Source organism: Typopeltis vanoorti, chromosome 19 (assembly GCF_054136105.1).
Source record: "Typopeltis vanoorti isolate ZY-2024b chromosome 19, IOZ_Tvanoo_1.0, whole genome shotgun sequence".
Lineage (NCBI taxonomy): Eukaryota > Metazoa > Arthropoda > Arachnida > Uropygi > Thelyphonidae > Typopeltis > Typopeltis vanoorti.
The window spans coordinates 50,213,902-50,228,743 of NC_143567.1; the positions used below are offsets into that span (position 1 = coordinate 50,213,902).

The window sequence follows — 14,842 nt, forward strand, 5'->3', positions numbered from 1 at the left end:
AAATTTAAATTGCTTAATTTCGTACAGAAATCTACTAAAAATGATAAGTGTAACAACCATCTTTTATCACTCAGTTGTGGATAAATGTCTCCTTTTTCATCAAGAAAAATTTTTATATCGTTAATTAATACAAGAAATCTTTCTAAAAATTGACTTGTGCTTAGCCAGTGAACATTATTGTACAACAGAAGTTCCCTATCATCATCTGCCTGTAATTTAAATAACCGCCATTGCAGGGCTTTTCCTCAAACAGAATTTACAATTTTAAATGTAATATCCAAAACATCTTTCGTGTTTAATCTTTTACTACACGGTACTTGTTGGTGGATAATACAGTGGTATGTTAAAATATCTGGATATTTGTCGTTTTTACATAATGAAATGAAACCTGATTTATTACCTATCATTGCAGGAGCACCATCAGTAGTAATAGACACAAGTTTAAAAAGCGGAAGTTTGTGTTGTTTCACAAATTCATCAAATGCCAAAAAAATGTCTTCTCCCCTAGTCCTTCCCAATAATGGTACAATTTTCAAAAGTTCTTCTTTACTTGAATAATCTTGAAATACCATGTGAATAAATACCATTAACTGAGCAGTATCAGTGAAGTCATTTGATTCATCAAATTGTAATGAAAATGCAACACATTGGTGAATGCCTGACATTAACTGAGTATTCAGATTGGCACTTAAAATTTAAACTCTTTTCATAACCATTGTTCTGGAAAGTTGTAAACCTTTAATATTCGAAATGATTTCATTTTTATTTTTAAAATCAGAAAATAAAGATTCTGCTGCTGCAAGAAACAATTCTTTATTAACTCTCCATCAGTAAAAGGTTTTTTTGCTTTCGCTAATAAATGACACTTTCAAAGATGCAATAGTGACTGATATTTGGTTTATTTATTACTTTCGAAATCATATTTTGTTGTCCAGAAAGTCCTGCTTTTAAATTTATAATTTTTGATTCACATATTTTGGAATTTTTGGGAAAATCTTCATCATATTTTGCATGTAGCGATCGAAAATGTCTCTAAATATTACCTTTTTTTTTTTGGAATTGCTACAGATGAATTACAAATCAAACAACAACACTTTCCATTTACCATTGTAAAGAAATAATCCATTTCCCATTCCTTGTGAAAATGATATGTCTTCGATTTCTTTGATACACTCATGATTATCCTCAAATTAAAAAAAAAAACTTTTAAATATTTAATTAAAATAAAAAATGTTTATAACTTATCAATTAGCGAACAAAATAATGGTAAATCCAACGATAAATTTAGAGCAACTGAAACTCAACTGAAATTCTAACAGTGGGTAGTGGGAAGTATGTGATGTAGTTAAGAGTAAACACGATTATAAACAAAACGCATACGATGTGCTTTGCTTATAATCATATTCACTCGGCTGGCTGTTTGACTTCCACTGATCCAAATTAATTCATTTACCTGGACTTATAAGAAAATTACTGATTTGACAATTTTAAAAAAAATAAATAAACAATAGCAAATACACTTAAAGAGCATTAAAAAATAATACAAAATAATGATAAATAAAATAGTATGTTTTCAGTTTTAATTAAATTTGTAAGTAAGGAGGAATAAACAAGAGATTGACCAAAAATCGCTCCACAATCGATGGGTTGAACACCACTTCCCTATATCATTAATGCACAAATTGAAAACAAACAGTAGCCCAAATAGAAAACATTGTAGCAAATACTAGTGACCTGATTACTTATTCATTTGGCTCCACCATATACACCAATGAGCCAAACATTATGACCACCTACCTAGTAGTATGCCGAGCCTCCTTTGACTGAGTCCTTGCACCCATCCTGGTACTAACTCCACTAGACTGCAGAAGGTATCCTGAGGTATTATGAACCAACTAGACAGAATAATGTTCAGAGGTGCATTTGACATGATCCCACAAATTTTTGATGAGATTCAAATCAGGAGAATTAGGCAGCCAAGAAAACACATGGAATGCTTAAATATGCTCTTCAAATCATGCTTCCACAATGCAAGCTCTCTGACACAAGGACACTGTCTTGCTGGAAGAGTCCAGATTCACTGGGATGAATTGTCATCATGCAAGGCAATATTTAGTCTGAAACAATTCTCAGGTAAGAATTAGCACTCAAGGTGTGTTCAACTGGGACGAGAGAACAGTGATTGTTGGATTCTGATTACACAGAGATTGAAGTAATTATTATTTGTTTCAGAATCCAACATGATCTTCCATCACATAGGCAAAACTTGTAAATATTATTTAATGTAAATCACTTATTTTACAATTAAATATTCATATAACTACCTGAGTAGAGAGAGCCTGTGTAACTCAGTGGATGTGGCATTTGCCAACCACAGCGCTTGGCCGCACAAAGGAAGACTTGGTTTCGAGTCTAGTCGATGACTAGAGGAAATTTTTCTAAGCCTTTTTTCGACCGGTTCCCGAGTTAGTCGATCTATGGCACGGGCAAGCAGGTTTTTCCTCCCGGAAACTCGGGTTTTTCGTCCTGTAAACTCAAGAAAATCGACTGTAGAACCCACATTATTTCAGACATTAAATATATTGTGTTAGGGTTAGGGACCACGAGATGGCGGCACATTTGAGCCGTCTCTCTTCACTGAGTACCGCTTAATTAGTGATAGCCTTTGGCCATCTATCTCTGATTGGTACCAGTGGAGATTGAACTGCCCACTCAGTCTCCAAAAGTTAGATAGGGCTAAATGGCCTCGCCTACTCCCCGTATACAGGAATAAAAAAAAAAGGCGTTAGCTGAGCTGATAGCTACCTTAATTTTGTCTAATATTAAATTAATTAATCAAAGATATATGTATTAATAATGAAAATACTGTATTAAATATTATTAAGTTATTTTATTTATTACTATATTAATATTATAGAATTTGTACTTGATAATTTTAACTGCGTATTAATTGAAATGTAAATATTCTCTATTTATTTCTGTTATAGAAGTTTAGAGTTATGCAATAGCTCAATTTTATTATATTTTATTTGTTGTCATGGAGACGCATGAAGAAGCGAGCGCAAGTGGAACAGAGCATGAGCTAGGACAAGGATAATAAAAAAATTATATAGAGGTAACAAGAGAGAGTTGGAATGGAAATTTTGAAGTGAAAGGAAGCAAGAGTATAAACTAGAGAAGTGGAAGTAAATAAAAAGTTCTCAAGGGCAGAAGTTAAAGAGGATAATAAATATAAGCGAAAAAAGACGAAGTGAATTTTATAGTTAGCTGAAAGTAAAGTCAGCAGTGATAATTAAAGGAATTTAATGCCGCAATCAGATAATATGAAGAAACTGGACGTTCAGTGAAGAATTCTGATTAAACCCAGTTAATCTAGAATTGCGACTTAATTCTAAATCGCCCTAAGCAGAACTGCACAGTGTTTAATTATTTAATGAGTGGTAACAAGGATAATCAAAGTACCTTACAGTTGATATCCATAGTCGTGAAAGCGTGATTAATAGTGTTTTAGTTATAACTGCAGAGAAGTCTTATAAATGTGTTCTTAAGTGCAACAAATATATTTTGAAAGTTATTCACAACGTAATTGATGTACTAGGAACTGTTTCTTGTAAGCACTGACATATTGATCATTTCCAATGTATGAAGAATTGAATGTTAGTTATGCTACGTTTAACCTAACTTTAACTGTGGAAATTCTTTGCGAATGAGAATTTGAAAATAAGAATTGTTGAGAGATATTTACAGCAATTAGTGCCTGTGGTGTTCTTTAAGCGTATAGCATAGCTGAGAACTGTGTGGAAACCATTCAGATGGGAAGTTCTATTGTATTTAATTAAGTGTAGGGATTTTGTGACTCAGAAACTGAGAAAGTGTATGTAATGTTTGGAAGATTGAACTAATGTGATTGACTTGACCTAATATTTAACTTTATTCTATTGTTTAAAATTAGAGGTAGAATTTATGTATGTGTCATATAGCTTATATTAAATGTTTTATTTTGTTAATCTAATTATTGTGTTTGCCTGAATTCCTTTTTATTGCACCGTTCATAAAAATTCGAATCTTGCGGGAATCCCAAGTGGAAAATAAAATACCTCGGCCAGAATGAATGAGGAGACTGCTAACTAACTATGAATTGATCCTGCTATTTTATATAGACTAATCTAAGGATAGAGTGGCACAGCATAATAGAAATTTCTCTACCCTTGGATTGGTGATCAATTTACAATTAGTTGTTTTTTTTATGAAAGTGACTTGTAACAAGATGGCGGATTCGAACATGAAGAAGAGAACGTCACGACAGTGATGTCCACGAGAACATTCTCCATACCAGGATACTGCCACAATCAGCCAACTCTACAGTTTGGTTGGCCAGAAACAGGCTGGGTTGTCATAATGTTTTGACTCATGAGTGTGGTGACTCTGGTGAATCACTAACTGTCCATCAACTTTTTCAGATTTTAATATCATTCAGACACTGATGCCATCTGTTTACACTGAGGTCACCGTGACTGATCAATTGTTTTACTTCTAATCCAAATTTGTGGTTAATATGATAAAAATTGATATGAATAGTGGCTCTACATATTGTTACTATGAATGAACTAATGGTTAGCACATATAAATAAAAAAAAGTATAGAATTTATTATTCCTATATATTTCTTCCTTTTTAAAGGATATTTTCAAAAACAGATGTCTTAACAACATTCAAAACTGTCACAAGTCACATAATAGCATTTATTTGCTACTCATATCTCTATTAGGGTTCATAGGAAACAATGGTAGTTTTTGCATTTCAATAGAGGATTACATAAATGCACCATCTATATATTATATATATATATATATATATATATATATATATATATATATATATACATACACATACTGATATATCGATTTATATATATAAATGGTGCTGGAGGTGATTAATGAAAGTGAGTTGGAAAGAAAAGCAACAGTCTCAAAGAAGTTGGCGAAGAAAGAAGTATATTGAAGACCATAAAGAAGAGGTGACTCCTTAAAACGAAGGAAAGACCAAGAATGAACTTCACCAAACACAACTATGTGAAGATTCGGGAACAAGAAGATATGGAGAAATGAAGAGAATCACCGAAAAGAGAACAAATGGTGGGAAGAGTGTGCTACAGCCAACCAGTCCATAAGGACCACATAACAACAACAACGAATTAGGAGAATGGTAAAGGCGGTAAACAAAGCCAACAAAATGAGAAAAGGTGCCAAAGTAGATCAGATAAAGGAGATTCCGATAACCTCTGGCATGGGATATCACATGTTCTACTTTGTTTAGAGAAGGCATCACATATGATGTACTACAGAAAGTTAAGGTGAGCTGAAGTCATAGAAGATATCAGTTGAGGTTCAGTGATGAACAGTAGATAACATTTTGATGTCTGTAAGTTTTTGCTAATTTTTCTTTAATTCCATACAAAGTTATTTAACTGGCTTCCAACTATACCAGCTTTATTAATTCTGTTATTTATTATTATATTAATTTAATTTAGAAAAACAATATGCTTGAGTTTTATCAAAACACATATTCAATAACTAAACTACTTAGCTTCTGTTAAAACAAACCTTTGCACCCAACTGATTATAGCGACTCTTCAACAAATCAAGACGCTGACTTAATTCTTTTGGATTGTCAGTCTGCTGTATTTCAACTACTTGTCGACCCTGTCGAATCGCTATTTCAACTTCTGATTTAATGTCACTTAGGAGTTTGTAGAAATGCTGGAAAATAATTATTTCTTTAAATTGGATATATATATATATATATATATACACACATATATATATATATATGTGTGTGTGTGTGTGTATTCCTGAGCTTCTACTCAGTTGTTATGGTACATTTTAAAAATAGATATTTAATGACTTTAAACTGAATTAAAATATTAATTTTTAATGAAAATGATACAACTAGTTTCAGCCTTTTACAGACCTTCATCAGGTATCCACTAAAGGTAGAACACAATAATAAAATTTGAAGTTACAAAAAACTGAGAATTACAGGCAAAAATGCAATACATAATTGACATAAAAAACATTGTATTTATCCAAAGAGCGATTGTTTATAGTGTGCGTGCTTGTGAGTTCTCATTAATGCCAGTATTGAACAACTGCAGCATGGCTATTAGGGATGTTGTAACTTAAATTGCTGTTCAAATATTCAGGATTAAGGAGGATTTCTCTGGATTCCAAAAGATCACATGCATCTTCACTATCCAGTCATGTTCTTTTCTCAAACAATCCTCATGATGATCTCCAAAGTCCCTCAGTTTGCTGGGATAAATCTGAAAACATATTTCGCTGCAGTGATGAGTTTGAAAGGAAAATTGTGGAATCCAGAGAAATCCTCCTTAATCCTGAACATTTGAACAGCAATTTAAGTTACAACATCCCTGATAGCCATGCTGCAGTTGTTCAATACTGGCATTCACGAGAATTCACAAGTACGCACGCTATAAACAATGGCGCGTTGGATAGAACAACTTAAAAAATACAATGTTCTTTATGTCAATTATGTATTGCATTTTTGTCTGTAATTCTCAGTTTTTTGTAACTTCAATTTTTATTATTGTGTTCTACCTTTAGCGGATACCTGATGAAGGCTGTAAAAGGCTGAAACTAGTTGCATCATTTTCATTAAAAATTAATATTTTATCTCGGTTTAAAGTCATTAAATATCTATTTTAAAAAAAAAATATATATATATATATATATAAATATTATCGTTCATATTTACTTGGTAGATAATGTTATAAAAAATTAGTTTGAATGACTATATACCGAGAATGAAAAAGAATAAGGTTTAATGTTAATATACAACTAGTTTCGTTGAATAAATCACTTCTTCAGATATCACAGGCAAAGAATTATATAAAATAACAGAGACATGATAAAATTACATCAACAGATCTAGTATAAAAGACAGTAGTACATTTCAAAACAGGAATGCGTGCTGGAGTGCCAACTGAAGTTGACTACGTACATGAGCTGTCATGAGTGTGCCAATACTGGACAGTGGCAACGTGTGCATCAGAAAGAGTGTAGCTAAGGCTGTTGTTAATATGGGATGAATCTAGGGATATTTCTCTAGATTTGATAATCTTTCTTTCGAGTTCATCATAACACACATGGATATTAGAAGTTTGCGGCCAGTCTACGAGGTGTTGGCGGACTTTATCCGAGTTAATAGAGAAGAGAACGTGGCTAGAGAGAGTGCTGGACCTGGTCCTATTGTAGGATATGTCTCTTTGGTGTTCTTCCATACGTAAAAGGATGGATTTAGCTGTCTGGCCATAATATGGTTTGCCATTCACACAAAATCTTGTAGACTCCTGGATACTGAATAGGGAGATGTTTCACTTTAGGTCTACTTAGTATGGAGCGAAGTTTTGGAAACGTAGTGAAGCAAGTTCTAATGTTGAATTTCTTAAGAATTTTTGCCATAATTTTTTGCCAGAATGTACCTACTCAAGAAGATGGAGGACTTCTTGAGTAGGTACATTCGTGAAGAGAGAAACTATATCAAAACTTGCCAATAAATCTGATTTGTTGAGTTTGATGTCTTTGATTTTGGACATGGCAAGTTTCGATATAGTTTCTCTCTTCACGAATGTACCTACTCAAGAAAATAGAAACAAGCCACAACATCCTTTGGTTCAAGACTCTCCTCCTCCTACACAGATGTCACTATAAATTTGAACGTTTATTTAAAGAAAGTGTGGAGGCGTTACTTCAACATCCTAACGTGAATGAATCGTAATGACTGCATATCTGTATCAAAAATTTGGGAAAGTTTAATCAGGATAACACTTTTTTTTTTTTAAAGATTATTACATGAATTTCTGAATTAACATCTTTAATTTAATCATGACTCTGATTTAAAAAAAAAGAAAAAGAAAACAGTTTACTCTTTTAATACTTAATGATATGACATCATGCGGCTTGTTCTATTTGTGAATAATCAACTGTTCGTATTCCACCTTGTTTTTTAAGCCACTTATGTAGCCACTGAAGATGGTCTGTAATATTCCAACTGAAATATTTGGCAAATTAAATAATATTCTTGTGTAAACGTGTATATATTTTATAATCCTAATGTCACAAGTATCTTTAAAGAATCTAATTTATAGTTATCTTCTGCACATGCCTTGTTGATCTCTCACAAAATCCATATAATTTCACAGAACAGAAGAAACATAAACCAGCTCCTACTGGTTTTAAGTGTTTTTAGAGTGATGGATGGTTTTCCTTGTTCAATTCAGTGAGAAATAAACAGAAATTATTGTAGAATATCTAATAAATTATACCATTCTATCAACAGCCATGCCTGCTAGTCATTTGGAAATCCTGCATAAGCATAATACACATAAATAGATATATCCAGTCAACAAAATATTGCATTAATATTTAAATACTGAATACTACAGTAACCATGCCCATCACTCAGCAGAATAACTGAAATTAGGATTGACAGAACAGTTCAAATAAGTATATGCCAAGAAAGGAATTATTATTCCTTTCTTGGCATATATTTTCCATTCCAAATATCATGTAAGAGCAAATGGATGTGACTACAGGAATAATCTTGCAGTGCTGAATGTCATTTCTCAGGTTTCAAATCTGAAAGGATTGGTAATTACAGGATGCAAACTCAAAAGGAGTTGTAGGCTTTGGGGGGGGGGGGGGATATTGAAATTCATGTACATCTAAGGGCATGTGCATACTTAATTCATACAAGAATCCCCCTCTTCCCACTTGGGAAGGGGGTTACAAAATCCAATACCAGTTACAAACACAAATGCCACATTAAATTCCTTCACAATGAGCATTTCTGACCATGCACTCCAAATATGTCATCGAATTAACTGGAAAGGAACTAAGTCCGTACACCGCACAAAAACTTGGTTTGAAAGTAACTTTTTAGAAGCTTTTGCAATGCTGATTCATCATCCTAATCTCAACAAGAATGATGGATTAACTATTCCAAGAGTCTGGAAGATCCATCTGCAACCCATATCGCATTCAGAAGGACATGATGGCAAAACTCCAACACAAGAAAACCTGATCAGTAGACAAAATCCAAGGATAACAGGACTGTATAATTGCAGTTGATGTAGTTTCACTTTTAATATTTTTATTTATAATTTTTTATTTTATAATATTTTTTATTATACTTTTTTAAAAGTACAATAAAATTTTAATTATAAAAATTTTCTATATTTGGAAAAAATATTTTTTTTTATCTAATTTTCTCTTTCCATTTTTCTTTCCCTCATTATAGGTAAAGCTACTGTAAACAATTAAGAAAGCAGTTTTACTATAGCCTACTTATAAATACTTATGTTTTGTTCGTATGTATGTAACCTTGATACAGAGGTTGAAACATCTGGTGTTATTTTTCTTTATTATAAGTAAAGTAATTGCTCTAACACCTGTGCTCTTGTTTCCATAAATTCTACACAATGAATGGAGGTATAATTATTGATTATGATACAAAATGAAAAAAGAAAATATGGTCTAATGGCATGAATTCCAAAAAAAAAAATATCCTTTAGGTGGCTCCTATACTATTGATTAATCATTTCAAAATAACTTTTATATATATATTTATATATAAAAAATTAGTTTGAATGACTATATACCGAGAATGAAAAAGAATAAGGTTTAATGTTAAGATACAACTAGTTTTGTTGAATAAATCAACTTCTTCAGGTATCACAGGCAAAGAATTATATAAAATAACAGAGACATGATAAAATTACATCAACAGATCTAGTATAAAAGACAGTAGTACATTTTAAAACAGGAATGCATGCTGAAGTTCCAATTGAAGTTGACTATGTGCGGCAATACTGGACAGTGGCAATATGTGCGTCAGAAAGATTGTAGCTAAGGCTGTTGTTAATATGGGATGAATCGAGGGATATTTCTCTAGATTCGATAATCTTTCTTTCGAGTTCATCATAACACACATGGATATTAGAAGTTTGCGGCCAGTCTATGAGGTGTTGGCGGACTTTATCCGAGTTAATAGAGAAGAGAACGTGGCTAGAGAGAGTGCTGGCCCTGGTCCTATTGTAGGATATGTCTCTTTGGTGGTCTTCCATACGTAAAAGGATGGATTTAGCTGTCTGGCCATAATATGGTTTGCCATATTCACACAAAATCTTGTAGACTCCTGGATAACGAATAGGGAGATGTTTCACTTTAGGGCTACTTGGTATGGAGCGAAGTTTTGGAAACGTAGTGAAGCAAGTTCTAATGTTGAATTTCTTAAGAATTTTTGCCAGTTTTGGGGAGAGAGCTGAAGTATGGCAACGATATAAAAACTCTTGGGGGAGAAGAATCTTCAATTGCAGTTGAGCGATGGAAAGAGAAAAATTTATCAATCTCTTTAAGAGAGAAACCATTGTCGACAAAAGTTCTTTTTAGTAAATGGAGTTCATTTTCAATTTCTGTTTCATCTGTTAGTAAAGATCTGGCTGGATGTACCAGGGTTGAAATAATACCAAATTGTTGTGGAGGGTAGTGATGGGAAGAAGCATGAAGGTATCTGTCTGTATGCATGAGTTTTCTAAAAATGGAGATTTTGATATTTTCAGCGTATCTCTTAAGTTTTAAGTCCACAAAGGGGAGACAGTCGTTGGATTCGAGTTCGTAGGTAAAATTGATTTTCTCATGAAACTTGTTGAGGTGGTCTAGAAAAAAATTGAGGTTGTTGACACCGTGTTCCCAGATGAGGAATACATTGTCTATATAACGATACCATATTTTGGGTTTAAGAATTGAGGAATTAATTGCTTTTTCTTCAAATCCCTAAGAAATATATCAGCAAGAATCGGAGAGAGTGGACTTCCCATAGCCAATCCTGAGTTCTGTTTGTAAATCTTGTTTTCGAATTTGAAGTATCCTGAATTTACACAGTGAGAGAGTAAGGAAAAGAATTTCTTGGATGGTTTGTTCTGGAAAAGATGGAGGCTGAGCTAATCCAGATTTCTCAGGTTTGTTGTATTGAATGGATGACTGATGCTCTTGAATTCTTTTTTCCATAGAGCGTCCAATTTTTCCAAAGTAGGAAAGATTACAGTTACATGGAACTTGATACACACCAGGTAGAGACATAGTTGAGCGTTTATCTTTAGAAGAAGGAAAATGGGTGGATAATTTGTTAATAGGTTATAAGTGGCTGTTAAATCATATTTCTTCAGAATTTTTGAAATTGGTTCTGAAATTCCAGAAATGTAAGGAATTGGAACTCGACGTATTGAATCTTTGCTGTTTTGTGTTGTATTGTAAGAATCAAAAAGATGTTGTGTACTCTTTTCGGAGAAGCCATTTAGTTTCATGTGATGTTTGATAGTCGAAAGTTCTTTCTGTAATAAATGAGAAGTTGAACAATTAGTTTTGGCTCATCGGATTAAACATTTTATGATTCCTGTTTTTTGACAAGGAAGATGAGCAGATTTTTTGAGAATATAATGACCTGTGAAAGTTGGTTTTATGTAAACTGTTGTTGTAAGAATGCCTGAAAGTGAACGGATGAGGAGGACGTCTAAAAATGATAACTCATCTTTTTCAATCTCCATGGTAAACTTTATACGAGGATGTAAGGAATTGATACTGCTTAAAAAGGAAGGTAAGGAGTCTCTGTTATGAAGGTAAGAAGTCTCTGTTAATATCGAACGGAACGTCATTCATCTTTCAAGTGAAAAAGCTAATGTGCTCCGCCTAGAAGTTACTTCAGGCATTCTTACAACAACGGTTTACAGAAAACCAACTTTCACAGGTCGTTATATTCTCAAAGAATCTGCCCATCATCCTTGTCAAAAAACAGGAATCATAAAATGTTTAATCCGACGAGCCAAAACTAATTGTTCAACTTCTCATTTATTAAAGAAAGAACTTCAGACTATCAAACATCACATGAAACTAAATGGCTTCTCCGAAAAGAGTACACAACATCTTTTCAATTCTTACAATCCAACACATAACAAGAAAGATTCAATACGTTGAGTTCCAATTCCTTATATTTCCGGGATTTCAGAACCACTTTCAAAAATTCTGAAGAAATATGATTTAACAGCCACTTATACATCTACTAACAAATTATCCACCATTTTCTTTCTTCTAAAGATAAACGCTCAACTATGTCTGTTACCTGGTGTGTATCAAAGTTCAATGTAACTGTAATCTTTCCTACTTTGGACAAACTGGATGCTCTATAGAAAAAAGAATTCAAGAGCATCAATCATCCATTCAACACAACAAACCCGAGAAATCTGGATTAGCTTAGCATGGAATAGAAACAAGCCACAACATCTTTTGGTCCAAGACTCTCCTCCTACACAGGTGTCGCTATAAATTTGAACGTTTATTTAAAGAAAGTCTGGAGACCTTACTTCAACATCCTAACTTGAATCGTAATGACTGTATATCTGTATCAAAAATTTGGGAAAGTTTAATCAGGATAACACATTATTTTTTTTTTTTTAAGATTATTACATGAATTTCTGAATTAATATCTTTAATTTAATCATGACTCTGATATATAAAAAAATTTTTTTTTAAATGTTTACTCTTTTAATACTTAGCGATATGACACCACGCGGCTCGTTCTATTTGTGAATGATCAATTGTTTGTATTCCACCTTGTTGTTTAAAACTATTCCTATGTAGCCACTGAAGATGGTCTATAATATTCAGACTGAAATATTTGACAAATTAAATAATATTCTTGTGTAAACATGTATATATTTTATAACTATAAATTAGTTTATTACAAAAAGAAAATATACGGTAATAATAAATGATTTGAATTCATGCTACTCAAAGGATATACAAAAAACCTTTAAGGCTAAATAAATTTATCCAGTAAAATATTATACTTACCATACATTGATCCATTTGATCCTGCAATGCATCAGGATCATCTGATGTTAGCTGTAGGAGAAGCAAACCTTCTTCTACTTCATCTAGCATTCTACTAATATGTCCTAGTTTACGTTCAAAATCAGCAGGTTTTTGAAATTTTCTGAATTTTACTGTTACCTCCCCAAATCGTCTCTAAATAAAAATAAAATGTTTTAAATTACTAGAAAAGTAATTAATTAGTAATTAGTAGCAGAAAAAATGTACTAACATTTTAAAATTCGAAACTGTAAATAACATAAAACCATATAACATATACAATATACTTCACTGTATCAGTTAGTATGTGTATGATATTTGAAAAAAAGTAAGTTTCAATCATTAAAAAGCAGAAGTTTTCTATGCACTTTCTTCTAAGGCATGAGTTTGCAACTTTTCAACACACACACACAGAACCCTACCGTGAACATTATAGATCTCATGCATTCCATTCCAGTTCATTATAATTGATTCTATTTATATATTTAATTGTAAATATATAGTCATAATTTTAATTACCATTGTGTTAAGAAATCTCGCATAAAGCACATGTGTTTATAAAAAGCCTACTGTAGATGAGCTTATATAGCTCCTTCAATTTATAAAACTTGTGTTTTTCTTAATTATTAATATACAATTAACATATTTTCATATTAATTAGAGTATTATATTAAGTAAAATTTATTATCATTATTATACAGGCAATAGAATCTGACAAAGCAATCACAACATACTCACAACAATCTCAGATACCCCATTCCACCTCAATTGCCCTCTTCAAGCAAAAAATCTAGTCCTCACACCCATGTTAACCAATTTTAACACAACTTCCAGGGTGATCCTTGTTTATTCAATGCTGCTAACTGTTAATCTTAAGTGTTAAAAGCACATTTAAAAAATTATTATTACATTTATTTAAAATGTAAACTTACTTTATTATTTTAAATTAAAAAGAAAACCAATATAAATAAGAATTAAGTTTTTTCAATGAACTTTGTTTGAGTCAGGAATACACTATCTTAAAGGATGTCCCATGAAGAATATGCTAAACTTGACAGATAGTTATCGCTGGCTATTTTAAGTGAAAGAGTTATATCAAAATGGGGCAAGATCTCAAGTATTATGTAATTATGATGAATGGAAAGAGCAAAACTAAAGGAAACATACAGAATAAATGAAAAAAAAGAATTGGCTACATTGGAACTATATAGCAGTTTATTCATCTCTTTTTCATGGTATTACAAAACCAAACAATCATCATCATCATCATCAAATTCCTGACATTTACCCTCAAGGGGGGTGTACAGAATATGATAGTACTACATGAAAAATTTACATTACTAACTTCCTACCTACAATTTTCTGTCAAATCAATCTGTTACCTGTCAAAGCTACTGTCAGCTTATATTTATATATCTATCTTCTAAGGCACTTTTTACCGTATCAATCCACCTATATTTTGGTTTTCCTCTGGGTCTTTTACCTGCCAACCTGGCAGACAACACTTGTTTGGCTAATCTTTCCATGCCCATTCTGTTTAAGTGATCATACCTCCTGAGATTAGCTCTGCTAACACATTCCTGGATGCTGATGATGTCAAGTTCTTTTTTAATATCCTCATTTTTAATATGATATTGCCATTGATGCCATCTGTTCACACCCCTAATCTTTCTCAGGACTCTCATATCTGCGGCCTCTAGTCTTTGGTCAAGTGTTTTACTTTTGACCCAGATCTCAGATTCATAAGTTAAAATTGGTTTGAACACTGTCTTGTATGCAGCTAATTTAGTGTTTTGACTAATTTCTCTCTTATTCCATATAAATTTATTCAGTTGACTTCCTACCATACCAGCTTTGTTGATTCTGTTGTCTATTTCCATATTTAATTTTCCATCTTCA

At 32.4% G+C, this 14,842-nt stretch overlaps 1 protein-coding gene across 1 annotated transcript in view; it reads right to left on the bottom strand.

The window, feature by feature from the left end:
• The window catches only part of Dys (Dystrophin), a 923,162-nt gene that overhangs the window by 535,109 nt on the left and 373,211 nt on the right, over window positions 1-14,842 (bottom strand). Inside the window, exons 31-32 of the mRNA XM_090409612.1 lie at window positions 12,926-13,099; window positions 5,603-5,758 (exon numbers count right to left, since the gene is read on the bottom strand). Coding sequence (XP_090265738.1) covers window positions 5,603-5,758; window positions 12,926-13,099 — 330 coding nt within the window. The remainder of the gene's footprint in view (window positions 1-5,602; window positions 5,759-12,925; window positions 13,100-14,842) is intronic.